The sequence below is a fragment of the Melanaphis sacchari genome, unplaced genomic scaffold (assembly GCF_002803265.2).
Source record: "Melanaphis sacchari strain LSU unplaced genomic scaffold, SCAv2.0 Contig0_pilon_pilon, whole genome shotgun sequence".
Taxonomy (NCBI): domain Eukaryota; kingdom Metazoa; phylum Arthropoda; class Insecta; order Hemiptera; family Aphididae; genus Melanaphis; species Melanaphis sacchari.
Window position 1 is genome coordinate 17,160,047 of NW_020270366.1, and position 25,933 is coordinate 17,185,979.

At 23.4% G+C, this 25,933-nt stretch overlaps 2 protein-coding genes across 4 annotated transcripts; both read left to right on the forward strand.

Moving 5' to 3' along the window:
* Window positions 1-194: 194 nt before the first annotated feature.
* On the forward strand, window positions 195-15,445 carry LOC112596899 (peptide transporter family 1). 3 transcript variants are annotated; one of them, XM_025342732.1, is made up of 17 exons: window positions 195-438; window positions 587-596; window positions 7,919-7,991; window positions 8,076-8,217; window positions 9,087-9,179; window positions 10,072-10,346; window positions 10,591-10,673; window positions 10,937-11,110; window positions 11,515-11,766; window positions 12,671-12,919; window positions 13,000-13,103; window positions 13,166-13,285; window positions 14,495-14,591; window positions 14,667-14,795; window positions 14,870-14,977; window positions 15,140-15,278; window positions 15,355-15,435. In XM_025342732.1, exons 2-16 carry the CDS (start codon window positions 591-593, stop codon window positions 15,275-15,277), a joined length of 2,043 nt encoding a protein of 680 aa, XP_025198517.1. In that variant the 5' UTR covers window positions 195-438; window positions 587-590; the 3' UTR covers window position 15,278; window positions 15,355-15,435. The 3 variants fall into 3 exon arrangements, with proteins under 3 accessions (XP_025198517.1, XP_025198534.1, XP_025198526.1); XM_025342749.1 differs by having other exon boundaries at window positions 587-670; window positions 15,140-15,445; XM_025342741.1 differs by lacking the exons at window positions 195-438; window positions 587-596 and adding an exon at window positions 3,095-3,209 and having other exon boundaries at window positions 15,140-15,445.
* Window positions 15,446-18,211: 2,766 nt separating this feature from the next.
* LOC112591227 (solute carrier family 15 member 1-like) lies at window positions 18,212-25,838 on the forward strand. The gene is given in 17 exon segments (XM_025334984.1): window positions 18,212-18,303; window positions 18,383-18,455; window positions 18,526-18,667; window positions 20,410-20,502; window positions 21,030-21,304; window positions 21,577-21,659; window positions 21,699-21,702; window positions 21,978-22,147; window positions 22,431-22,652; window positions 22,654-22,686; window positions 24,077-24,319; window positions 24,400-24,497; window positions 24,769-24,894; window positions 24,976-25,075; window positions 25,167-25,295; window positions 25,432-25,539; window positions 25,610-25,838. Coding segments are annotated over 17 exon segments (2,076 nt in total). The 5' UTR covers window positions 18,212-18,288; the 3' UTR covers window positions 25,772-25,838.
* The last annotated feature ends 95 nt before the right edge of the window (window positions 25,839-25,933 follow it).

The following is a 25,933-nucleotide window of genomic DNA, read 5'->3' on the forward strand; positions in this document are numbered from 1 at the left end:
AAAATTATGACCTTTAACTATAAGTATTTTATCAATATGACAAATATCAAATATTTAATAACCTTTAGCTATAAGTCATCTATTAAGATAATAATGTAAAACAATAAAATGACCTATAGTCAGACAAAACACACACACAAGACACACTATATAAGAGGGCCGGTCACCAACGGTCAAGGCGGAGTACTCTTCCAGTCTTTTTGTATAAATGATCACAAGCGAGTGTAAAAGACTACGCAGATCAGATATGCAAAAAGACGTGTTAGTGTTAAAATAAATTTTATATTTATGTTAAAGTTAAATCTATTAAATAGTGTTAAAGAAAAACTATAATAAAGATAATAAGTGTATTTAAGTGAAAAAAGTCTTACATTTATTCAACGTGCACTGGTCACCTTATTCCACATTCAGAAAGAAGTCATTGCCAAGAGAAGAAAGGTAATGTAATGATTTTATGATTGATCTAAAGGTGTATAATCAATAATCTCTGATAAATATTACCCCTTCATTTCCAATCTCCTTTTTAAATCATTACACTTGATAAACAAATGCGTTTACTAACAACTATGGAATTTTTTTGTTTTAGCAATATGATGGTAACGAATTTTCAAGTATTCATTTAGTCTTTAATTTGACCAGAATAAATTATACAGTCAACGAAATTGTTTAGGTAGGTGTATAACACAGCCATTAATAAAAACTGTTTTATTAAAACGATATTTTACGTAACGTTTTATAAGTAGGTATTTAATTTAATTTTTATTCTAATAACTGAATTCAAAAGTGAAAATTAATTGTGATTAGAACATAATGAGTACAAAAATAAAATATCTTGCTTTTTGGCTGTCGGAAATAACTTATATAGTTCTCAGACACCTGTGATCTGGGCAGAGACATCTTAATATCTAAATATGATATACATTTCAAAATAAATTGGTTCTTTTTGTACTATTTATAGTAATTTTAAAGATTTGACTTATTTTAATCTTATTTTAATGTATGCAATAATTATACGCGATAAAATGAATTTATTCGTCAGTAAAAAAGCTTGAAAATTAATATAAGGTTCCTCGTAAATTGTTTTAATTAAAAATACAATATTTTTTGTTATAAATTCAAATTTTTTTCTGAATTCGTCAAGTATGAAATATTTTTGTAATTAAAAAGGTAGGCAAGTGTGTATCGCTTTGCTTTAGGTACATTAGATAACGAGTAACTCGGAATGAATCACTGTAATGAGTGTATTAACCCTTGGAATATTATTGGTTGGCTTATGTACCAAAAAATGTTTACATATTCCAGTAAGGCAGTAAATATTTTATAGTTTCTTTTGAGCATTGATTATAATACTTTTGAATAATGTTGGTAAATGTCCAATGGTTATTTTTCGACTTTACTACGGTTATTTGACTTATTAATTTATAGATAGTACCACTCGTACCACCAAAATGTGTATTTTTGATTTAATAATTTTGTATTATCAATTAAAAGAATTTTAAATTGGTATCCAAAGGGTTAAATTTTAATTCAATGATACTATATAATTGTATTTAAAAATGATTCTGAACAGTGGTGCTCTGTCAGGTTAAATTACTAAGTATATTTAATGATATATTTTTTGATATAGTTATAAAATAATTGATTTTACTTTTAGTTTTACAATTTGGTGTAGAGATTTAAAATTCTAACACAGAAAAATTTTAACTAATCCTAATCAGTCAAGTCTAGTTAACACATAAAGCTTTATCATTTGGTGGCTGCTTTTTCCATGTGTATTAAGACAAAAAAAAATGTATACCCTCCCACATGTTCATTTTAAATAAATAATTACAGATTGTATGTTTGAAAAAAAAATAAAATATTACAATGGGTTGATATATTTTCCCCCGAAAATTTTGCATATACTATAATATTAGAATTATTTATTAAAATACCGTATTATATTTTTTTATAAACTTTTGAGTTAATTACACCTTACTGTAAATACTGTAGAACTGTGTGAATAAGTTCATAATATAATTAATTGATAATATCTTAAAATTAATCAACATATTTTCAATATGTCATTGCATATAGTAACATTTTTATTATATGTAAAAGTATTAAGTATCCATGAATAATGTAATAACATCATAGAACATCACATATTCACAGTCCATGGTAATATACAACATTTAACTGCCCCAAGTGGCAAGTTATCACATTCGACGATACCTAAAATAAATACCATATTCGTCATCAATCCCCAAAAAATCTTCTATTTAGTCCCACTCAATTGACGGTCTTGAACAATGACTTATGTATCAATGAAATTAAATTTAATAAATACATTAAAGTGATTTACTGAAATACGAGATAGATACACTCAACATCTACTGTAAATCAGACTAAGTTACCTACTTTCCCCATTTCTTTATTTTCATCTAATTTTCTAATAATATTTGTTGCCGAAGGTTATAAACTTATAAAAAAAAGAGCTGAGGCCGCGCGTTTGACCCGTATACAAACTACAGTGATCTATTCAATGATGAAATACACTTGACACATATATAAAGTAGAGTGGTTTTTCAAATACTAAAATTTAATAAAACCATTAAAAAGACTTAACTAATGTAATAAAACAAACGAATTACAAATTTTTGTAGTTTAAAATAAACAAATCGTTTTAACAATATTTGAATCATTTATTCTCCCACTAAATTCACTATCTATTATTTTGAGATGTAACCATACTAGGAAAGTATAGGTACCCACATAAATTATAAAGTGGGGATTGACAATAGTTTGTGTTTAACTAGGCTTTAGCCTTGACTTAAATTATGTTTCGATAATACGCATCTGTATTTTATGTTGTCCAATTATGTTATACTGTTAAATGCAAACCTCTCTGGTTAAATAGTTAACTTATATCAGTTGAAAATTGAAGATCAGAGAGAGTGAACTGTCCACGCTCGTTGTTTCTCTTAAAATTAATTGTAAAAATACGTTTAAACAAAAATAAAACAATTGAAATAAGCTTGTTTTTTAAAATTTTGTTAATATTTTTTTGTACATTATATTTCACGAATAAAATATTTTAATTAAGATACTACATAAATTGTAAATAATGTTAACTTCAGTAGAAATTTTTTTTTTGCTAAATGGTAAAATAAATCAATAAACAAACTTAATTTGAACAACACATCAATATTTCTATATAATAAATAATGGTAAGTGTAATTTTTTTTGTGACACATTAGTTTTAGTATTTGTTAATACTATTTTTACTATCATTATTAATTAGTATTTTGTTAGGTACATATAATAATAATTACAGTTTGTAGGTATCGACGTATATCAAATTGTATATAAATATCTTATAATTTATTGTTTATCAATCCATTTAAAATTATTAGTTAACCAATTAAAATATATAAGAGATGTATAATATTTTATTGTCCAAATCTAAATTTTGAATTTAATCTGTAATTGAAGTACGTAATAAATGATCAATGGACATGTTAGTTTATTTTTTGTGTATTTACCTTACCTATTTTAAATAACAAATGTGAAGCTAAATTATAAATTTTCTTTTGCTTAGACATAATAATATCATATATTATAATTATTATACTATAATTTTTATAATTAAATTTATAATTTATTTTCCCCTTTATTTTTACCTAAATTGTACATTTGTACCTATAAATTAGTTATAAATTTCAATAAAAGTGGTTATTCGAGATAGGTAGTTCGTTCTATATTACAGAAGTCACAGATTTATTTTTATTGAAACAGAGTATGATAAATAATATTTTATTTTATGTTAAAATAATCGTAATTATTGTATGATGAAACTATCTATTCAATCATTATCATAATAATTTGAAATTGTTTTTTTACGTACCAATATGGTTTACACTATACGTAAATACGTTTCTTTTTGAAGTGGAACAGTCAGCAAAAACATGTCAATTAAATTTAATGTAGGTATAGGTACTTTTACGTCTGCATATTTTATATATTAATGATTTGTGAAATTTTAATGCCATAAATATTTGTTATTGTTTTCTTTCTATTTTAAAATTAAAATTTATTGTTGGAAATTTATTTTATGTTCTATTTTAAACCATTTATTGATGCTCCGATGTACCTATAAAAAAAAAAAAGTGGTAATTAACATGATTTTAAACTTATTAACATTTAATTTAATATTATGATTATGATTATTATTTTTAATTTTATTATTATAAGTATTTATTTTTATTTTTTATTGAGTTTCATAACTATATGAGTATATCATAACCTATACTTACACAATTATTATAACTTATTATAAGTAGGGATAACAAGAAAAATATTATTTATAATTTCAATTATAAATAAAATTTAGTTTTAGTTTTGATTCTGAATTTGGGAGTAATGTAGGTACCCATAATTATATGATGCGTGTCTGTAGTCATTCAGTTTTAGAGCTGAATATTTTTAATTTCAAGAATGATTTAAGCTCATATTTTATTTAGTTTTTTTTTTTTTTTGAATTAAATATCAGTAAATACTTAGTACTTTTTCTTTAGTGCATTTAAAGTTCGAATGTAATTATATTCATATTGAATTAAAAATAAAGATTTTTAGATAGTTATTTAGTAGGGATTAAAAAATATTAATCGTAGAAACTTGAAACGTATCATCATATCATTATGTTAATTGTATTAACTATAATCTATACGATTATCCTACAAAATGAAATTTTTAAAATATTTCGACTTATTTTTAGCTTTTAATTCCATGAACCGATTCAACCAATTCAGACGATTTTGTACTGTAAATTATTTGTTTTGATTTGTATAATTCTTAGTACACCTAATATTTAACGAAATATTTTTTGCAAGCACATCAATTAGGTATATTACAAAATACAGTTACTAGATAGGTTAGGTTACTCAATGAGGACTGAGGAGATATATTTTAATTTTACCATATATATATACACAACAGAGCGAGTTCCACGTTTCTTCTTTTGTCTTTTTTTATTTAACAGTTGTTAGTCTTCTCTAAAAATAGTAGAAGAAATATTTTTATTGTCACTATATTGCTTGTATTCAATTATTAAATGGTTATTAATTTAATCATTTTTATTGTTTACAATTTAAAATATTTGAATAATTTAATACTCCTCATAAAGTCATAACTAACTAAATACATTTATCATTATCTTTCCTGTAATATCTTAAGATTCAATCACCAATAAAAATATCCATTATGGCTATTAAGGTATGTCAATACCTAAATAATAATGATATCAATATTGCATACATATAATTTATGTAAAACTAAATTAAAAAATGTTTTTATTATTCGTTGTATTGCATCATTTTTTGAAGAATGAAGTTCTTTACATAAGATACTTATAAATTACAATAATAATAAATTAATTTTAATTTCTTAAACACTAAATAATTAGTCCAGAGCTTATCTATTTCGTCCTTATACATAAAAAATATATAGGATCCATGTTCGGATATTAAATGAACCCGGTACAGAGGGAGGAATTCTTTCTTATCAGGTGTCAACTGAATCTGTGTATTATACTGAATATCGATTGGTACTTAATTTGTAGACATAATATTAGCTACTTGTATTTTTTTAAATATTAAAAACAACTTAAAATACTAATAGTTAAAATTATTATTATCATCAATACGGGATTAATTTTTAAACAAATCAACCAGAAAATTAATAAGTTGACAGAGTCAATTACGCCTTATGGCAATAATATACTACGAAATAGGTAATTAATAATTAATGTAAAGTAAGAACGGTCAAAGTTGTTTGGCATGGTCGATAGGACATCCTTCCAAAAATCATCCCTTAGCATTTTATAGTGATAATTAAGTAACTGTCATGTCGGTACATAATATTATTAGGTAGTATCAAGTTATTATTCAATATTTATAATATTAGCAGAGTTCATCTACGTATGAAAGTGTTCTTATTCGCGAGTAGGTCAAAACTCTCTATGTCATCAAATATCTTAATACGATAACTGGTAAACCGGTTTACATGACACAGTAGTAAATTATGAATTGTGAGTAGATTGCTATTGCAAAACTTTGAATTATTGTATTCACTAATTCACATTTCTGTGCTCCATCATCTATGGATGAGTTAATTTTATTAATTTATAAATAGCGGTAAATAATACCCTATATGTTTATTGTCATCGTTTTTTTTTCAAGCCATTTTAATAATTTATTTATAAAAGTTATTTACTTCTGCATTATTTTACATACGTAGATACCAGACAATATTTCGTAAGACTTAAATAAAATTCTATCGCTTTGGAGATGATTGTATGTAACACTTAAAAATGTGTTTTTCCTATTTCAAATTTTTATTTCTATTACATAACTCTACTTATATATACTTAAATATATATCGTTTACATAAAAAATGTTGATGTAAAATGTATTGATTTGAATTAAAGATTGTAATGACAATCTAAAATGTATTTGTCTATAACCAATACACCATTGGTCAATTTAGAATCAGGTGGTAGATGATGATATTATTTTTTTAATTTTATTTTTGTACATATTTTAATGTTTGGTAATGTTTAAGTGTAACTGCAGTGTACTAAACCGTTTACATGTAATATAAACTAAAATAATTTAACAAAAATTGTCTAAAATCTAAATACTATATTTTATGAATTTTTATTAATATAAATTATTATTATAAAACAATTAAAAAATGTATGTAAAAAAAAAAAAGCGTAGTAGGATGAACACTGAAAAATCGTTTACAAATAAAATAAAAATACATTAATACATTATTATAAATTATTATATAGGTATTATAATACATTTATGTATATATATATATATATACAATTTTTTTTTAAATAATAAAATTATATTATTTAAGGAAACTTTTAAAAGTATTTTTATAGAGTTTAATCGTGAAGTTATAATGTTATAACAGTCAAGTGTAATTGATTTAGCTATTCTTATATAACATTTTCTGATGAAACAGAAATTAAATATTGTGCTATGTACAAAAAAAAAATCATGTAGTTAATATTAGCATTTCTCATTGTTTGTATAAGATGTATATGATGAGTATTGCTTATTAAATAAAAAACTTGTGGTCAACAGTATAAAAATAAAATTAAGTAGATAAAAGCATTCAATTATTAGTTATTTTTATGGTTTTTACTTTTTAAATTGTACTTAAAATTCATAAAACAATAATTTATATTTATGTAATATTCGAAAACGTCAGTAGGTAGTCAAATACTAAATAAAAACATAAAATTGGAACTGTTGAACCACAAAAATTGCCACGTTGTACATATGAAATAAGAAAACAGTAGATATGGGCGTAATGATGCGGTGTTCTCTACATTTATTTTTTCATTAAAGCTATGTACAATCTATACCTTGGAGTACAATAAAAATATTTGCTAGTTGATTATTTGACAGCGAAAAAATTACTTGCTCGAAGAAGCTAACGTATTTTTCTATTTATGAATTTTGTTGGTTGATAATTTGTGAATTTGTTTATCATTAGACAGACGTAGAATTTCTTATAGAAGCGTTTAGCTTTTTATTTTTAAATAGATTTTAGACACAAATGACAAATTAGTGTGTCAAAGAGTGTGATTAGATATTTATGGCAATAGACACTTTTTATTTTCCTTAATTTAATATTATAAAATGACTTAATTTAAATTTAAAAACTAAAATTATTGTTGTCGTTTTAATATTATATTTAAACAGGTACATAAATACATATAATATTAACAAATAAAAGTAACTAATGTTATAACTTTACTCTATTAATAATGTATCACAATTATTTTCCCTAAATTAATTATGTTTATAGTGTTAAATGTTTATAATTATAATTAATTCATAATTTATTGATGTTTATACAGGCATATCCAAATTCAGTGTGGTTTATCATCTGTACAGAATTTTGTGAACGATTTTCCTACTATGGACTTCGAAGTACTTACCTATTTTATAATTTAATAGTATAAAATATCATTTGTTTGTTTTTCTTAATTACGAATGTATTTTCTCGTATATTAGCTGTTTTAGTATTATATCTTACATCAATATTGCAATATGATGAAGACGAATCTACCATTATTTATCACATGGCTGTCTTTATGGCATATTTTTCACCGATATTTGGAGCTATTTTATCCGATTCTTTTTTAGGAAAATTCAAGTAAGTAACAAAATAAAAGTTAGTTATTGATTATACATTAAAAAAAAAAATCATAGCTGGTTTTTAGAGTTAGGGTATTGTAGGTATTAAATTGTTTTTATTTTGGTGTGAAACTTTATAAATTATAAATTAGGTTAACTCGTGTATAAAAATATGATAACGACATTTTATTTTGATTTTTCAATTAAATTATCTAAATTAGGCTTATTAATTATTTTTTGTGATGCTTTTTATTTTAATATTTTAATATTTAAATTGGATTATGTTTTTAACTAATTTATTTTTTTTTTTTTTAATCTATTATCCAATTTTATGTCCCAGCACAAATTTTCAACACAAATTCACTTTATAATACTCCATTTAACATAAAATTTATCAAATCACAGCAAAATCTTTACAATACATTTACAATCTTAATGTAGGTACAGTTAGCATTAAATTCTTGGACTCCAATTATTTCTATTACTTAGTTATTTTTTAATACTATTAAAAATGTCATTATAAAATATTCTGAATCAATCAGCAATTACTTCCCCTTAATATATTCCTTTTCGATGTATTAAAATAAAATGGGTTCAGTAGTCTGTATACGTGTATTATAATTTTACTATGTAACAAAAGCCCGAGTTTGATACTTTAATTAAAATATTAATATACAACTTCGTAGTTCATAAAAATTATACCAGATATCCCCACCTGTTGTGTCCTATGTAGTATTGTACTACTATATTATGTTTAGCTTATTATATAGTTATTATATAAGTACTATTGTAATTTGTATGTTGATTATTAACTTATTTTATAATAAAAATAAGATATAATACTATGTGTTAAATATTTTTTTAATTTATGCATTTTTTTTTTTTCAGAACTATAGTTTATCTTTCACTAATTTATGCACTTGGTAATTTTGTCATAACTGGGTCGTCTTTAGCAATTTCATTAAGCTTAAATAACCAAAGGTAATAAATAATAATATTTGTACTATAAGAAAAATATTTTTTGTAGTTATTATAATAATGTCTTCTAAATATAATGCTATTTTGAAACTTAATAATTAAAAATATATTATAAAATATAGACAAGAGCTTTTAGTTTCAATAATAAAAAAAACATCTAATTAATCGTAATGAGTACCATATAAGTATGATATGAATGTCACTTATATTAGAAAATATTAAAAATAATTCAAAATATTTATTAATTGTCATAGTTTACATAATATAAATTTAAAATATCAAAATTAAATACTTTAGTTCTATATTTTATTTTTTTATACCTAATTATTTAAACCATCATAACGGCCATTATAAAGTAGGTATTTAAATTGATTTATAATTATATTTATTTCACTTCTATTTTAACAATTTGTCAATATATAGGTACCTAAATTTTAGTACACCATAATATATTAATTTAATAATGCTTAAATACGTGTTGAATATCTAGTATACTTATAGCTGTAAACAAAAAACAATGATGTCGCGGGTTATGTAATAGGTTAATTATAGAATTATAGCTAGTTTGTAGGTACTTAATAAATACGGTATGTATATATATATATACATAGGTACCAATTAGTGGCTATTAAGTGGTATTAGTGATAAGTATAGATATTTGTATATTTATATAATCCATTTGGATTTTTTATTTTATTGCTAAAAATGTATATCCGTATATTTTTTTTTTGACAAAAATTTTTGAGAGGACATTACAAATTAAAATGTTTTGTATACCTACGTAATGTTAAAATATTTATTATACTATTATAATGGGTATTTATTATTTACCTAAGGTATAAACTGTTTTAATTTATAGTATATTATTTTAAAGTAATACCTTATTATTTCATAGGTACTTAGCACTGTTGGGATTAGTTTTAATTGCAATTGGAACAGGTGGAATAAAACCATGTGTTTCGTCATTTGGTGGAGATCAATTTGATCTTCCTGCACAAGAAGTTTATCTACAGAAGTTCTTTTCCATATTTTACTTTTCTATCAACGCAGGTTCTCTCATATCAACATCAGTAACACCAGAGCTAAGAAAAGGTATACAATGTTTCGGCCGAACATCATGTTTCCCCTTAGCTTTTGGTGTACCAGCTATGCTAATGCTTATAGCAATTAGTAAGTAAAATTTTTATGAATATTTTCGGTTAAATAGATTTTTTGCTTTAAATAATTTTTACAGAATGTAAATTATTAATTAAAAAAACTATAAATAAACAATGTATTTTGCACTTATATAGTAGCGTAGTTTGCTACTTAATAATTTAAGCCTATATTAATACTTTATACATTTATTAATTATTATTTATACAATTGTGTTACTATACATTAATGTCTTATATTTGTTTTTATTCCAAACTAGTTATTTTCATATGCGGTAAACGATTATATAAGATAAAAAAGCCAGAATCGAACGTCATTGTAACGTCTTTTTCGTGTATTTATGTAAGTTTTTATTTTCATATATTGTAAATGTGTTTACTTTCTAAGACTGACTAAAATACTCATATTCTGAAGTACTATACCTACGTCATAATTATTTCTACAAATGATTTAAACGTATAACCATGATATGAAAAACATTTGATTTTGTTCTAGACATATGTCTTTTGTAATAGCCAATAGGTATATAATCATTACAGGTTTATTTTGATACATTTATTATATTGCTATTATATAATTTAAATTTATGTTATTATATATTATAGCATGCACTTAAAAGAAGATTATCATATGTTTCATCAGATACTGAAAAAATGCATTGGTTAAATTATGCAGATGACAAGTTTTCAGAAAAAGAAATTTCAGATATACGCTCCGCTTTAGATGTAATATATTTATTTATTCCATTTCCATTCTTCTGGGCCTTATTTGATCAACAAGTAAGAATTACTGATAGTTATATTATTAACCTAATGACTCATATTTTTATTTAAAAAAACGGCCAATTATTTATATTATTCATATTAATTAATTAAATAACTATTAAATAAAGAAGTTAGTCTAATCTATTTTTAAAACTAATTGTTCTTGTTTAATACTTAGTATTAATTCATCTAAATACTTACATATATGTATGGAGATATTAATTTACCAAACAAAACTATTACCAATTTAAAAATTAAATTATTATTTAAATTTATCAATTATATTAAATATCTATAGTGATTTTATATTTAAATACAATAACAACAAGATTTCATTGAACACTTCTTATTTATTTTATGTTTATTTGAGCTGAAATATAAATTATATTCTGTTAAGTATTTTGTTTTAAATTGTCTAGGGTTCTCGCTGGACATTACAAGCTACTTTGATGAATGGCAAGATTGATTTTCTCAATTGGACAATGAAACCTGATCAAATGCAAGTGATGAATCCACTTCTCGTTTTGTTATTTATTCCATTATTCGAAACCATTGTTTATCCTTTATTAGCCAAAATCGGTATTAAAAAACCATTACAAAAAATCTCATTAGGTGGTTTTCTTGCTGCTTTGGCTTTTGTACTATCAGCTGTTGTACAAAACAAGATTATTGTAAGTACCTATAATATATTACGTCATAGTGTGAAATGTTAAGTACTCGGTTATTAATTAGTTAAAAAATTAAATTTTGGTTAAAGTACATATAATATTGTAATGTTTAGGTGTATTATAGCTATTATGTATTGTTTGATTGTATGAAGCATAATTTATTTTTTTAAATTCTTAAAGCTATAACTAGGTTTAACAAATAATAATATATTTCAGTGTTTTTAAATACAATAAAATATCATAGTTTATTCACAATACACCACATTTTGTGCTAAAATAAGTAAAGTAAGATGAGTGCCCATATCTGTTTTTCTTTTTTTAATTTCAGGCTTTATATTTTTATTATTTTGTAAGAGATGATTTTTAATAATACTAAATACTACTTGTTTATCACTTAATTTTTGTGATGGTTGATTCTTGTATCAGTGGATATTCTTTTACCATTACCTCGAAAAGTACCGATTAACACTATTTAAATAACTTTTTCCTATTACTAAAAGATTTTTCTTAATATTATCATTGTATACCTATATTGAAGCTCTTTCTCAAAAAAAAAAAAAAAAATAAATAAATTTAACTTTAGGATCTAAAAAAAAATGTTATCCTTGAAAATTATAACATTTAAAAATATAGTAATAAAAATACCTAGTAAAAATGTTGTTTTGTAAGTATAAAATGTAAGTAAAAAATATAGATACTTTCATACTTCGATACTTATCAAAATGATGAATATTTATTGTTAAAAAAATCTTATCCTATATAGTATGAAATTTTATTTTTATATTAACTTTAATTTTGTTAATTTTTGAGTTTTAATTATGCATATATCTTCGTATATTAAAATATTATTATTCCTTGATATAAAATATTAAACAAATTTAATTTAAACGTGATTTAATATTTTTAGGGTGGATCGATCCAAATACCAGCAGGTGAAGGTCAATTAAGAGTTTTCAATGGAATCGATTGTAACATAACAATAAATTCAACAAACTTACCGGTCTACAAATTAAATTCTCTTGAAACATTAGAGATAAGATATGCACCAGCTTCTAACGAAATTTCGTTTCCCATTGTTTTTATAGCTGATTCTACATGTTCTACGAATTTATCAACATTAAATTTGACAAGTAATGTGTCCATCGTTGAAGGAAAGGTTGGCTTGGAATAATATTTTAATAATATGTAGATCTTTAGATATATTACAAATAACTCAATTATTATTAAAAATTACAGACAATGTCATATTTTTTAACTCGCATAAAAGATAAACTTGAATTAAAAAGAATTGGTTATATTGATGACTTAACTAAACCTAAAAACGGTAATTCAATTTTAAGGTAATTTAATTTTAGATTACACCTACAATTATATGTTATTTGAAACCACATTTTCCTTATAGAATTTTAAACAGTGATGATTTATCTAATAACATTTTGATACTCAAAGAGAAAGAAAATAACAACACAGCAATTGAAATTAATGTAAAATCCTCAATAAAAAACACCGTACCCATTGGAGAGTAAGTTATAAAATATATTGTTTAGTAAATAATTATTTATTTTATAGATTACTGTTTCAAAATAATTTTTTAGGTTTTATAATTTTCAAATTATATAATTGTTTTGACAATCTATGATGTATATTGTATTGGTTAATAAGCTAAGCTTCTTTAAACATCTCCCACTCACTCTCTCTCACTCTCTCTTATTAATGCCTATAAATGAATGTTACTGATATTGAAATGATATAATTAATAATAAATATATACAACTTATAATCATATGAAGAAAAGCTATAATTTATAAATTATAACAATATATCATATTGAACTTTCTAGAGCAATTTATTGTTTTATAGTTGAATAAACTATTAAGATTTTAAAAAGTGTTATTACAAATATGTTAATTAATAATTATTATTAGATTTTGATTATATTTGTTTAGCAGTTAATAGTTTGATTAAACTGTATGAATGATAATTGATTAATTATATACATACATATCATTATATATTTTTGTTAAGTACACTGTGATCCATTTAAATGTTTTTGTTTTTTTTTTTTTAAAGCATTAAAATTTTTGAAAGTATTTTTGTACATGATTCAATATATTATTGTAAAACACTTAAATTTTTTTTACCACATATAATTTTTTTAGTTTACTTTTTTTATTGACTATATCCTTAAGATTTCAGATATTTTTAATACCAAGTATATTGTGTTGTAAATTATATAAAATAATATTTTTATAAAACTTGTATTTTTTGAAATACTGAATGTGACAATTAGAAATTAGAATAGTATACTTCATTTTATTTGAATTATAGCTTCGGGAACAAGGGCAATCAGTTTTGAGTTGTGACTACTGTTAATTTTTGTTTTTTAACAAATCTTGGTAAATAATAATATTATTATCTGTATTGAATTAGAGGATACATTTTTATTAATTTATGTTTGTACCTACTTGTACTTAAACATTAATCATAAAAAAAAATGTTAAATTAAATGAAATTAATATGTATCACACAGGTACTTTTATAATTTAAGTAAATATTGGTTGGTTATGATAGGTAGTATAATATTAGTAGTGTTATACACAATTACACGGGAACATGAGAAGTATGCTTATTTAAATTAAAATCTTGTTAGATAGGTATGGCTATTTTTATAATAAATATAAGTATTCATTAAACATCCAATGTATCTAATCCTAATTACTTAATTTTTCAGATATAAAGCATTTTTAGACAACGAATTCCTCTTAGATTTAAATTTTTTACCAGCTAGTGTAAACATACTTATACTACAACGTAATTCAGATCACATAGTAAGTATTTGTTGATTTCATAATTTTATTTTTAGTACCGTATTATTTTAATTTATTAAAAATACATAATTTTAGGACTCAAATTTGATAGTCTTAGAGAAAGGTAATTTTATTCATATAGCATGGCAATTACCCCAAATTATTGCAATGACCGCTGGAGAGATTATGTTTTCGATCACGACTTTAGAATTTGCATTTACTCAAGTATATTTTTAATCATTATTATGCTAGAAATTTAAAGTATATACTACGTAATATGTATAATTATTATTTTAAAGGCTCCTGCAAGTATGAAATCCTTATTGGCAGCAGTTAATTTGTTGACGGTAGCATTTGGAAATCTAATAGTAGTGATTGTGTCTGAAGTACGATTTTTCGAAAATCAAGTACGTTAAAATCAATATAGAAATTGTTAGTTTATTACCACTAGTTTTGAAATTAGTACTCTCATAGTTCTTTCTTTTTAGCTTGAAATTGTACTTCTTATAATATAGATACCTACTTCCTTCGTTTATATTGTGTAATTGTAAAACTTAATTTTTTTCTAGGCCTATGAATATTTTCTGTTTGCTGGACTAATGGTACTCGATATGCTACTATTTATTTTAATGAGCTATACGTATAAATATAAAAATTTGAATGACCCCGTGCCCATTACGTACAATGATCAAAATAAGAAAAACTAAGGTATACTATTTTTTTTATTGTATGATACCTATTGCAAATATTTATTTTTGTTTTTTTTTTTTGTATATATTTCAAGTATAAGCTATCATTTAAACACCTGTATACACATATTTTTATTATTTATACATTAGTATTATATAAATAAGTTTAAATAAGTTAAATTTTCTATGACTATATTATATACTATGTATTTTAAATAATGTGTTTTACTATGAATAAATTTAAAACTGATTTAAATATATTTTAAAAATAAATGAAATGTAATGTATTATTAGTTTAAATTTTATATTATATTTAAATAAGCAATAATTGTATGTAAAAGCAAAGATGAAATAGTTTTTTTATTAAAAGATAAAAATGATTTCTATTTTTTTTTTTTTTGTGGTATTGATATTTGTCTTATGGTGATGTACTTATAGTTTATAGTCTATTTAGATTTTAGTCGGCTTGGTAATTTAAATTATAGTTTAAAAGATAATTAAATAATTATATTTAATATATGTATGTTCGTAGTCTGACTAAATATAAAAATTGTTTACTATAAAAAGGCTCGATTAATGTGCTTCATTGATTGAATTCGCCAAAACCCATGCTACTATCTTCGCTCTATCAAATTTGTTGCCTCTGCTAATGTTTGCCAACTTACGAAACAATTTATAGTTCTTAGGTTTCTTTTAAAGTCTTATTTAATTTTTATATGGTTTATAATTTTACTATAGGTATGTGTATTAGTTAAAAGTATTAACAGTATCAAGTGTATTCATATAGGTACGTATGTGTTGAATAAATATCTATAAATCACTCCCAAAATGGCTTCCAGAGGTAACTTTACCACTTCAATTATATCTTATGTTATTAATAATAATTATTAAATATCGTTGTTTATTTAATCCTTTTTACGACGTACTTAAAAACACTAGTAAAATTTTACAATAATTGATTATCAAAACTTGAAACTATATGAGTTTGATTCATGCAAATTGTAATTGGGTGGCGTGGTTAATATTTATTACGATTGCATTATTATACATAGATATGAAAAATTCTCGTACTTAATATATACTTATGAGTTATGACTTATAAGTTATGAAATGATTAATATATTGTCATAAATCAGTGTTAGGCAAAACATATTATATGATCATATTTTTTAAAAGAATTTATTACACAGCATGCGAGAATGTCGGAATACAATTATTGGTGTTAACAGGTAAGGATTTGTTTGTTTATTTGTATTTCTAAGATTTTCTAGTTGTTATTTTAAACTGTTATGATGAACAAGAATTAAAATGTGTATAGATACTTTAGACTTATATCTTTTATATAGTACTTTCATAGGTGTAAACATTTAAATTTTTCGCGGGACTCTAGTCCCCCATGATCATGAGGTTTTAGAAAAACGCGTGGCGTAGTCCCCTCAATCTCCAAACATAGTTATCAACATGCAATATAAATTATTATTAACATATTATAAGACATAACTTATATTCAATAACCATTTTATATGAGTTAAACAAACACAGAAGCCGACAATACACATATATACATAATATATGATAAAATATTACGCATAGTTACAGATTTAGTAATATAATTCACTTATCACATTTCCTCATTTCTTAATGCATTTTCTATGAAAAAACAACAATTCTTATTTTCTGCGTCAAAGAAACTGTGTAAGTAAAAATACTTGAGTGAATACAATAAAGAAATTAAAATAATATTTTTTTTTTAATACTTTTTATTGAGATAAATTTTAAAATTCTAGAAAAATATTATAATTAGTATTTAATTAGCAACGCCATTATACGGTGGGTCCGAATTTCATAGCTCTCTATGCGTCATTTCCTACTAAAATATTCAGTGTATTGATTAAAATCGCTTATCGTCATTTATGTGTTGCATTAAATAAATACGATCAGCTAAAATATCTGAAAATAAATTTGGGTACTGTAGTATTTATTATGTTTGCTAATGAAAATTAAAAAAAAAAAATAAGATAGTGATTTCTATAACTTCCGATGTTCGGACACGGCATTCCTTGTTGTATCACTTACTTTAACGCTGTACAAGATGTATACTATATGTAGTATTTATTAAACGTTATAATCAGGTAATTAAATTTATAATAAACGACGAACTAAATAAAACGTACTAGATATGATGAACTTGGTTCATGGTTGCTTACATTTATTAATATGTTGTCGTTATTTACATTATTTATATAGTTTAAAATTTTCTCAAAACATACAGTAATCTTGTTAATCCGACACATAATATTATAATACCACAGTACTGCCGATTTATAAAAAAAAAATTAGATATTTAAACAGAAATAGAATTAATAATTTATCTACTGTTATTACACCTCAATTGAATTATGCATGTAGATATAATTATTATTGTCGACAAGTTTATAATTCCTGTTGAAATTCCAACAATATTATTGGAAGCTTCAATTGCATGGAATTAATTAAATGATAAGCTAAAATTAAATTATAGCAAGACATGACAAAAATATTCCAGATTACTGAGGAAAGTGCCGGAATATCAAGACTACTGCACTGAGGAATGACGGTTCACTCAGTTGTTAATTTTCTAGTTTTATGAGAAGTATTCATAGATCTTTTGGCTCATATTCATAAATTGACGAGAGTACTTCGGACGACTATAATTACAGTTTTCGAATAATAAAAAAAAAATATACGATTTTATTATGACTTTAGTTGAAGCACAAATATTATTACAACGCTTCGCTGTGCGCTGAAGCCGTTCTATTAGTATGCGGCTCGTAATTTTAATACTCAGTATAGAGATAGATCAATAAAAATATATCAATACTTAACTGTTATAAAATAAGTGAAATTTAATATTTAAGTACAATTTTTTTTTTTGTTTGTGAATATTTGTTGCTAAAATTAAGTTTAACTCATATTTTTATCATACACTTTATTTTTTTAAATAACTTCTTTAGTAATTTAATTTACTTACTAACTTACATCATTCCGATATGTCAACATTATTAGTAAGTTATGTTATTGTTATTAACGAATTAAATGTTTCATTTTAAAACCTTTGAATATAAATATTTCGTTTGCAAATAGAAATATCCGAAATCAGTTTGGTATATATTTGGAAATGAATTTTGCGAAAGATTTAGTTTTCATGGACTTAAAGGTATTTTATATGATAATATAATACATCTTAATATTTTTTTATTTTAATTTTTAATTTTATTGTATTTTAGCTATATTGGTTTTATTTTTTACTACGATTCAAGAATATGACCATGATACTTCTACGATTTTATTTCATATGTTTTTAGTCTGTGCATACTTATCACCATTGTTTGGTGCTATCATTGCAGATTCATATTGGGGAAAATATAAGTAAGTGCAACTAATAGAATAATAGCCCCTAAAGTAGCTTTATTACATAAGTACTAATATAAAGTAAATTAAAAGTACATACAATTGCTCTGCATACATTTTAATGGTATGTTAATGTTAGTCAACTAAAAATACGTTTTCAATACTGAACATGTCTGCAATTGTAAGGCCGTCGTTGGGGTCAAAGGATGGAAACGAAAGAACCATTTGCATTCTTTTAAAATTTGCTCTAAAGATACTACCTACTATAAACCATTATTACGAGTATAATATTATGTTGTAGGTGGTTTTGAGTACTTAATTTTAATTATGCACAAAGCATAAAATGTATTTTGTAGAATAGTGCATAATATGTGTGTGTTTTTTACATGAGTCAATCATTCAGTTTTGGAGCAGATAATTTTCTGTAATCTTTAGCATTGGGAGGGTACAGTTTTTAATTTAATCTAGATTTTACTATGATTAAAAATACCGAGAAAAAAGAAATACAGTGAAACCTCTGAATAGCGGACACTCTTGGTCACCAACATTTTGTCCGTTATTCGGAGGTGTTCGTTATTCAGAGGGGATACATTTTTGAAATCTATTTGTATAATAATGTACTATGTATGTACATATACATACATGTAATGTTATTACTTATTATTTATTGTAAATTATTATATTTTTATATTTTTACAAATTATTATTAATTACATATTATTATTTAAAGTATATTTTTATAATCAAAATCAAAATTATGTACATGTATTTTTAAATTATTTTTGTTTGAAAAAATAGGTGAGCTTTGTTTATAATTAACGTAGTCATCGCGTCGAAAACCGTCACTAACTGACATACTTTTATCATAACACATAACCGCTTCACCGATAACCGAATTTGTCGTAATCGTATCGTCCCATAACGAGTCTATTATCGTAATTACATTATTACGAGAGTGCACGTATGTGAATACGTATTATTTTCAAATAATTATTAGGGATTTACCATTATTTTAAAAATTTTCTGATAAAATAATATCCGTTATTCGGAGAGTCCGCTATTCGGAGGTTTTCCTATTGAAAAATAGTGAAAATCTCCGTTCCCCAAAAAACGTCCGCTATTGGGAGGTGTCCGCTATTAGGAGGTGTCCGTTAGTGGAGGTTTCACTGTATTTAGCCAACCTCGACAAAGTTGATTTTTTTATTGGTACTAAAAAATGCTAAAAATTGTTATTAATATTAATTATTCAAATTGCAATTAGCAATTTATTAACTAAACTGATAAAATGGGAAAGTTGCTGCTGAAATCTGTCACCGTGCTTAAATTTTGATGCAGAATGGTTTCAGCGGCGTCAGTGTTAATAGTATTATTGAATTCAATGCTCGACTTTAGGTTCAAAAGTCCTCAACGTCATTGCGCAGTTAGGTTTTAAAGAAAAAGAATGCTCACAAACTCACAATACAATTTTTAATTTTATATTATTAAATACATTTGAAAAAAAAACAAAAAACAAATTTATTCAATATATATGTTGAGTATTTTACTTATAAATAATTAATAAACTATCCTTCATTACTAACTGCATTAAATAAATAATTTAACTCGACTACTTGTATTAATAACAATTTAATGTTTCCTTTTTTCAATATCTTATTTATATTTTAATACATATATATATTTTTTTTTAATTTTTTTTTAATTAGGTACATATATTAATATAAATTTATGCTAATGAATTTTATCCATGTTTAAATTTACAGAACCATTTATATCTTGTCTATTGTACACGCAATAGGAAATATCTTAGTGGCAGTTGCATCTTTTGTCACTTCGATCAGTTTAAATTTCCAGAGGTATGGTAAAATATATACATCATTAATAATAACTTGATAAATAAATGAGAAATAATTATAATTTTTCTTTAGTTTTGAAGAATTTATTGTTAATATTTTAGTTTTACTACAGCATTACCCTATATTTCACATTCATTTTTATCAATCATAGAGAAATTATTCTAGTATTTAAAACTAATATTTTTATATGAAATATGTATTTACAATGATCCAGTTTATTTTTATAAATATGAAAAATAATATCTATTATTTTTTTTATAAAGGATTCAATTAAATTTATAAAAATGCTATTATATTGTTTTAGTATTGTATCTATGAATTGTTAATGAACTGCATGAAAATTAGTCTATTTAAAATTTAAAATTTAATATTTAGGTATTTAATTTTGTGTTATGACCATTAAAGTTGGTACAAAAGTTTACGTTATTATATTTAGCAGAGATATCTCTGATTTTATTAGAATATAACATGTTAATTATTATAAAAGTTCACGGGAATATCTAAATTGCATTTTAATATATTTACAGATTATTTACAATAATTGGTTTACTTTTAACATCAATTGGAGCTGGTGGTATAAAGCCATGTGTCTCTTCTTTTGGTGGTGACCAATTTGTATTACCAGATCAAGAGGATTATCTTCGAAAGTTTTTTTCTATATTTTACTTTACTATCAATGTTGGATCATTGTTATCAACGTTCATTACACCAGAATTGAGGAAATCAATTCAGTGTTTTGAAAAAGATTCATGTTTTCCATTAGCATTTGGGATTCCTGCTATTCTAATGTTGATTTCAATAGGTATTGTCATTTAGCAGAAATCATAACTTGTTGGTTAGTCAAGAAACGACTGAATACATACTGTTCATTAAAAAAATGATTAATCGTATGATATAGCATAGCTTTTATAATATAATATTATTTCTGCTTAAAAATTATGGTTTGATTAACGATTAATAGTATAAAATAATGAAATAATTTGGTTGTTTTTTATATATTTCTAAAGAATATTTCGTCATTAAATTATTAGTTTTAATAGGTATTAATACTCTTTTTTTTTATGAATGCGTAAGTGTTTTTTGTAAGTGGCAAGAAGCTGTACAAGATCAATAAACCCGTTACCAGTATCATTCCAAGTTCAATTGGATGCATGTTTGTAAGAGTATAAAAAATAATTTTTATCAAATATATTTAGTATGATTCTATTTGTTATAACTTATAACTTAAAAAATGCTAAATATATTAAGTGATTATTTTAGTGATCACTCATTATTTCAAAATCTATTAACGTTTTTAAAATTATTTTGTTATATTATTTCGATAGAAAGTTTGTAAGAAAAATATTTTCAAAAATATTAATAGAATTTCAAATAGTGAGTATTGTTTCATAAAAATCATCATTTACACCTATAAATTATATAGCTACATGAATATATTTTAAATATTAAATTACCTTTGTTTTCCATAAAAGTACGCGTTAAAAAAAAAATAACGGCTTCTTCAAATGAAGTGCAAAGAAAAGATTGGTTGGAATATGCAGATAATAAGTACAGTTTACATCAAATATTCGAATTGAGGTCAGCGTTAGACGTCATGTATTTGTTAATTCCAATACCATTATTATACACACTTTTTGATCAACAAGTAAGTTATTTTATAAAAAAAGGATAGTTTAAAAATATATTTATTGAAATCATTTTTCACATATTGATGTATATATAGGTACATAATGTTATTCATTTTATAACAGGTTAATTTATCTGAATTGTAAAAATATAATGATATATAAATTTAATTTTTTTTTCGTTTTTTATGACTTACATAAATAAATACATACCCGTATAAATTATATTTCTTTGTTATGACTTATTCTAAAAGCAGGACAAGAAAAATTTTTTTAATGAATATCAAAAATTTTAATTTGCAGGGTTCTCGTTGGATACTGCAAGGGACACTAATGAATGGAAAAATAGATTTTTTAAATTGGTCAATTAAGCCTGATCAAATTCATTTCATTAATCCGTTATTTGTTATGATATTTATACCACTTTTTAATTCTGTAGTCTATCCATTTTTGTATAAAATTGGTATAAACACACCTTTAAAAAAAATCACTCTAGGTGGCCTATTTACTATATCGTCGTTTGTACCTATGTGCTGCTATCATACAGTATATAATTATTGTAAGTATATATTTTTAGTCATTAATTACTATAAAACTTAATATGAATATGTTTTAAACAGTTAAAGAAACAATAGTCCCCTTTCATTCAGTTCGCCTAAAACAATAAAATCGATGATAGTTTGGTAATTTTTATTAATAATAATTGACCTATAGTTATAAATAAGGTAGACAAATAATAAATAGCTTAAAACGAGGATTAGAATTATAAATAGGTAAAATATTTGTAATTATGTAAATTGTGAGTAGAAAAAAATAATAAATGCATATTTATTTTGCACTATGATAAACGCATAATTACATGCATATTTAGAAATTTTGAAGTGCATTAAGGTCCTAGCCCTATAAATGATAGATTATTTTAAGTACTTATCTATATAATAGTTGTAACGGTTACGCTACGCTGTTGTCATCACGCATGAAATTTACATAATAAGTAGATTATAGTAAGTTTTTATCTAATATAATATTATTGATAGATTATTAAAACAAGCTTATTAATATCTTTATGACTCTATATTGAGGTTAATTTGGTAAATGCATTAATAAATTATGATATTTTTCTTTTTATTTAAACTTTGTTGTGGACTTAATTTAAAAAATGAAATAGATAAAATAATATTATAAAATACGTATTATTTTTAATAATTCATACATTTTTTTAAACTCATTTATACGAATCTGGAGTAGAATATGTTTATGAATATATTTTGATGTATTATAATGAAATGAAGAAATAGTATTATAAATATTCATTTAAAGTATAGATAAGAGTATTTGAGAATGTAGTGACGAATTAAATATCAAGAGGAACACGTGTGCTGCAAATTTTATTCTCTTCACTACTGATAAAGATCTTAAATAACTATAAATTACTAAACCATTTATTCAATATTCGATATTAATACATATAAAAATTTTAAGTATAATATTTTTGTATATAATATTCAGTGATATTCAGAAAATTTATCTCAAACAAACTAAAATATCTAAAAAACCAGGATAGGTTAAATTTGTATTTCATAAACACTATAAACCTATCTAGATATATGTATTTATTTTTACTGGAATTAAAATAAGCGCAATTAAACGTCATATCTATACTTACTTTCAAAACTTATTACTTCATTTTATTTTCGTCTTTAAAATTACGTAAAAAGAACTTAGTTTTATCGTAAATTAAGCTCGTATGCAAAATTAGTTTGAAGAAATTAGAGTTTAAATCTTATAAAGTAAAACACACACGTGAACAAATACTTAAAAATTATATACATTCATTTGTAACACACATAATTGTTGTGTTAACGAGAAATAAATCAGAGAAGCACAATATATACACATAATTATTGTTATTCACCATAGTATTTCTTAAGACATTTTTGATTTTACAGGGTCAGACTTTAATATTGCCGTCAAATGAAGCTCAATTAAAAATATATAATAATTTTGAGTGCGATATAACCATATCCGGTTCTTTGATCGGAAATTTCAAAATTGAACCATTAGATGTACTTCATATTAATTATAGTTTAGAAGAATTCAATAAAACTGATAATATATCTATAGAAGTAAATCCTACTTGCCAATTAGAAACGGATACTTTAAAACAACGCATTTTCATAGTCAGAAAAAGGGTTAGAATTGTTATAACTTTTTTATATTATCAACCTATTTAACAGACAACTAAAATAAAATATATTTATTTTTATTTAAGGTTACTTCGTATTTTTTAACAACTAAAATTAATGACGGTATAGAATTGATATATTTAAACGAATTAAAGAAATTAAAGAGTGGAAATTCAAATCTCAGGTTAGACTATTGAGTTTAAGATATCATATAGTATATATTAATGGTAGGTTGTAACTATCTATTAATTAATAACTAATAACAACTATAAAAATTGTAATTAAGCATATAATTAAATATTAATTTACACAATTATTAGTAATTACACATTTACGAATATTGATAACTCCAAGGTATTGAAATAATTAATTAAGTTAGAATACGATTAAATTTCGTTATTATTAAATTTTATATAATATAATATAATTAATTATTATATTGTTAATTTTTTTAGGATTTCATACGATCATAATTTATCGGGAAAAATCATGACATTAAGGAGTACTAATAATAAATTGTCTGTTATAAATTTTAAATTGCCATTCAACAAAAATACAAACCATGAAATACCTGTCGGAACGTAAGTGTGGTTTCATGTATGCAGACAATCAGTTTATATAATAAATATATTTATAATAGAAATTCTTACGTTATACTGTAGTTATGATATATACCTCGACGATGAACAAATTTTGCAAAAGGCAGATTTACTACCGGCTAGTGTTAATGACTTAATATTTCATCATAGTATTAACCATACGGTAACTAGTCTAAACGAATTATATGACTTATATGAGTACGAGTAAATTGAACAGTTTGTTTAGTTTTAAATTTTATTATTTCACATTTTAGAACGCCAAATTAATTACTTTAGAAAATGGAAAATACATACACATTTTATGGCAAGTTCCTCAAACGCTTTTAATTACAGTAGGCGAAGTAATGGTCGTGATTACATTATTGGAGTTTACGTTCACCCAAGTAAAATAAATACCAATTAAACAATAATAAAAAAAAAATTAAATGAATTAAATAAATGTATTACAATTATTAGTGTTATAACATCTATTTTAATTAAATAAGATGGTTCATTTACCGTAACAATATTAATTTTTAGGCTCCATTAAGTATGAAGTCTTTTATATCGGCAGCTAATTTATGTACTCAGGCAGTTGGAAATTTACTTATAGTTTTAATATCTAAGATGCAATTATTTGAAAATCAAGTAAGATGCTAATAAAAATAAAAATAATGTTGTATAAGTCATCATCTAATCTAAACGTTTTATTTTTTAGGTTTATGAATATATGTTTTACGTAATATTAACAATTTTAGGCTTAATATTATTTATGATGATGAGTGCGAAGTATAACTATAAATGTGTAACAGTCCCAAGCCCGGATCAAGAGCTTCAGCGGCCCAGGGGCCAATATATTGTTGTGGGCCCCCATAAATAAAAATAGTTCTTTAAAATTATACAATTAAATAAATTTAAAAATTTTTATTTAAGTATGATAACGATTGATGAGGATAAAAATATTAAAAACATATTATTTTTTTATTAAAATATATATTTACATATAAAATTAAGTTTTATTTATGTAAACAGGTTTAGTCGG